General features: G+C 60.4%; 3 protein-coding genes across 3 annotated transcripts in view; 2 read left to right on the forward strand and 1 right to left on the reverse strand.

The window, feature by feature from the left end:
• Window positions 1-243: 243 nt before the first annotated feature.
• Window positions 244-394, reverse strand: MNEG_13506 (hypothetical protein; the record flags this gene model as incomplete). The annotated part of the gene is made up of 1 exon (XM_014038020.1): window positions 244-394. A coding segment is annotated over one exon (151 nt), but the record flags the coding sequence as incomplete, so codon positions are not given.
• Window positions 395-1,096: 702 nt separating this feature from the next.
• Window positions 1,097-2,244, forward strand: MNEG_13507 (hypothetical protein; the record flags this gene model as incomplete). The annotated part of the gene is made up of 4 exons (XM_014038021.1): window positions 1,097-1,170; window positions 1,303-1,376; window positions 1,610-1,797; window positions 2,026-2,244. 4 exons carry the CDS (start codon window positions 1,097-1,099, stop codon window positions 2,242-2,244), a joined length of 555 nt encoding a protein of 184 aa, XP_013893475.1.
• A 531-nt stretch (window positions 2,245-2,775) lies between these two features.
• The window catches only part of MNEG_13508 (ornithine--oxo-acid transaminase), a gene marked incomplete at both ends in the record, with an annotated part of 2,045 nt that continues 1,372 nt past the window's right edge, over window positions 2,776-3,448 (forward strand). Inside the window, one exon of the mRNA XM_014038022.1 lies at window positions 2,776-2,829. Coding sequence (XP_013893476.1) covers window positions 2,776-2,829 — 54 coding nt within the window. The remainder of the gene's footprint in view (window positions 2,830-3,448) is intronic.

The following is a 3,448-nucleotide window of genomic DNA, read 5'->3' on the forward strand; positions in this document are numbered from 1 at the left end:
AGATGACAGTCTCTGCCGTGTCAGCCCACTCCCCGATGACACGGGGCAGGTAGTCCGTGCCGCCATCTACAGAGGGGGGCGCGCCAGGGGCCGCAGCGGCCGCTCTCACACGCTGTCCTGGGCCACCGCTGCCTACTGCAGTAGACGGCAGGCCAACACACGCATCGCAGCACGTGCATTTGCAAGCGCTCGCCTCGTCTCCAGCACGCCCCAGACGCAGGGGATGAGTTGTCAGTGACTCACAGACTCCCTTGCAAATGCGGACGACCTCTTTGTAGTCCGTTGCGTGGTCATAAGGGCAAATCGCAAGTGGCGGCGCAGCATCCGCAGCCACTGCTAGTGTCTGCCCGCCCTCGACCACGACGGCTGGAGACGCGGCCCGCGCGGCCACCATCGTCGTGCGTTTGAGGTGGCGTTGCTGCCGCCTTGGGGCGAAGGGCGAGTGCGCCGACGAGCCGTGCAAGTGGTGCACCAGCATCCGGTGGCGCCACGCTGCCACTAGTCCGCTGCACCTGATAAGACATCAGGGGTTTATACACCCAGCAAACATCAGCTTGGGAACACATGATGAGGCGCTGCTCCTGCATGATTGTGGGCAAAGCCGCTCTGCACCACCCACGTCGGTGCTGTACACAAGCACGAGTACAGCAGACCACAACACTTATGTAGCCCTGACGTATACACCTCACAAACACAGCACGTGTAAATCAATAGATAAAGCGCAACCTACCAGCGGTCGTCCACACGCGCTCTCGCTGTCGACCTATCACTGCGTCGACCTCTAGGCTAGAGCTGTGCCCGTGCTTTCCTCTTACGTCACGGCCTATCGTTATACATATGATAAAACTTGATTAGATGAAATGCGTAGACCATGTCGTTCAAAACGCGGCCACCACGCGGTCTGTCGCTCTGCCTCCCGAAGTCACCCCGCACTCTGAGGTCCTTCTAACGCGCAAGACGAGCTTAGTGTTTGTGCGAAAAGCCATTTGAGTGTTTCAATGTGCAATTGAACCGATACATGCAGCAGATCAGGGGCAGATTCATCCATCTTTTTGTCCTGAACACGTCTTGTTGATAATCAGGCCAAGCAGACGGAATGGCGCTTTGCTGCAGCACAACATCCTGCTGCGTCTCGTCGTCGAACCGCGCTGTTGCGCGTGCGGCGAGCAGGTGTGCATGGCGAACAGCGTGAGCTCAGCTCATGGCGCAGCTCAACCCCATCGCCCCTCGCCCATCACAGCGTCAGAGTGCATGCTCGCGCCTGGCTTGCGGCCTGAGCACATCATGCTCGTGCATGTGCAGGCCTGCCCCACTGGCACGGACATCATCACGTGTGCAGCGGCGGACACGGGCGGCACCGGAGGACGGCGGCGAGGGTGGGTAGGGGCATGGCACGGGTGCCTTGAAGTAGCCCAGAATGTGACGGCACAGAAGCTGATCAGTGACAGCAAGTGCTGATTTACTCCCACACAGCATGCTGATGCACGGCCAGCCAGCAGCACATGTTGCGAGCAGGGTCAACCCATGATTGAGGGCTGCCCCTCAACCCATGTCCCCAACACTCTGAATCTGCACGTATTCCCACGACCCACTTACTTTAAATCTGCAGACCTTTCAGGACTATTGAAAGACCTGGAGCGCTTCCAGCAGCGCTCCGGGGCCAGCGGCAGCGGGCCCTCTGCCAGCAGCGGGGCGCCTGCAAGTGGCGTTGGGGGTGCGCCCGCCAGCAGCAGCCGTCCGGCAGCAGGCCAGGGCGCGGCGGAGGAGCCATCCCCCTTCAAGGAGGCGTTGGACAAGGTGTGCTCGGCCTGTGGGGCGGCGTAGCAACAGAGCGCCAGGACAGAGAGACGGCAGAGCGCGAAGGGCGTGCCTGCAGAGCATCTGTCGGGGAAAACGCAGCGGCGGACCGGCTTCCACAAGCGAGCCCGCTTGCCAATCTTGTCGTGCTTGCCTTGCATATCCTCCACCAACTCAAGCATCACTCTCGCTGCCCATCACACCAACCGGTTTCAATCCAACCAATAGCTGCTCATAGCGGACTTCTTCCTGGTGCTGGCGATCCTGGGCTGGCTCGGGCTGGGCCTGGGCGTCCAAGGCGCGCTGCACAGCTCGGTGCTGCTAGACGCCTGGTACCCGCTGTGGCCTCTCGTTTTTCAGCCGGCAATTGGCGTACTGATGCTGGGGGCGCTGGTGTCTGGCGGCCTCGGCTGGCTCAAGGAGCAGGAAGAGAAGAAGGGGGACTGATGAGCGCTGGGGAGGGGTTTGCTTTTGGCTGTTGGGGCAGGCAGCAGGAGCACGCTGTGATGGCGTCAGGTCGCGCCGCTTTCAGCCTCAGCGAAGGTGGCAGACACGCTGGGTTTTGATACGTATGACAAGGTAACTCTCAAAGCAACGCCTCATGATAAAGCGGTGGTGACGCGCACCTTTGAAACGCTCTGCCTGTCAGGCGTGGATGACATCAGGCCAGCCCGCAGCTGTCAGGACTACCCCAGCTGTTTGCAAAGAGGAAGCTGAATGCGTCACACTGTGCAAGGGCGGCACGCGTTCCTTGGGCATGGGCAAGGCGTGTGTGCGGTAGGGACATGAGATTAGCCCATTGCAATTGTCAGGTTCGCGGCAGGTTCTTGCGGCCGGCCGTAGCCCCTGCGCTGGCATTGTCGGCCTGTCAATTCATCAATTGAGGTGTGATTTACCCTTTCATAGGCATTTCGTGCCCAGAAGTGTCGCAGTGGCGTGGGACTCCTGCGGGACTTCTAAGGAGAAGCGGTCGCACAAATGGCCCTCTTCCAGGCCGGGGAGACCCTGGCGTACGCTGGACTGTCCGCTATGGTGCGTTGAGTGCGATGGCGGCCACGTGTGAGATGATCGCACGAGACTCTCACGTGGAGGGCCTTGAGAGCATCAAACGTGGCGTAAAGTATTGATACCGATACACTTATTTGATTGCCGCAGGGCGGCTCCCTGAAGGCTGCTGCTCCTGCAGTGCAGCACCTGATCCGTGCCGCGGGACCAGCTTTCAGGCGCTTTGCATCACAACCGGATTCGGATCATGGTCATGACGATCATTCTGCATCGGCGCCGTCTTCACTGCAGCAGTCGGTGAGCGGCGGCTTTGCTGCCCGACGCATCACGCGCCATGAGCGCGCCAGCGAGGACATGATGCACCATCGAAAGCATTTGGACGCAGCTTGGTGCCTGCAGCTGCACATGATAGCGCCGCTCACGGTTTGCCGCTGTGATGCTGCGCTTGTGCAACAAGGGGCGTGGTCGCCTCTGCATAATTGGACCATCCACTCGCACCGTTCTGCGCCGACTAGCAGCTGAGAACAGCAAAGCGCCGACCCCAATTTTTCAAAATCCCGCCCCTTTATGCCCCATCACCTCTCACACCTCTCAAGCCCTCCACCTGCATCTACCCGCCCCCCCCCCACCCGGTTCTCCCCCTCCC

This window comes from Monoraphidium neglectum, assembly GCF_000611645.1.
Source record: "Monoraphidium neglectum strain SAG 48.87 unplaced genomic scaffold scaffold03869, whole genome shotgun sequence".
Classification (NCBI taxonomy): Eukaryota; Viridiplantae; Chlorophyta; class Chlorophyceae; order Sphaeropleales; family Selenastraceae; genus Monoraphidium; species Monoraphidium neglectum.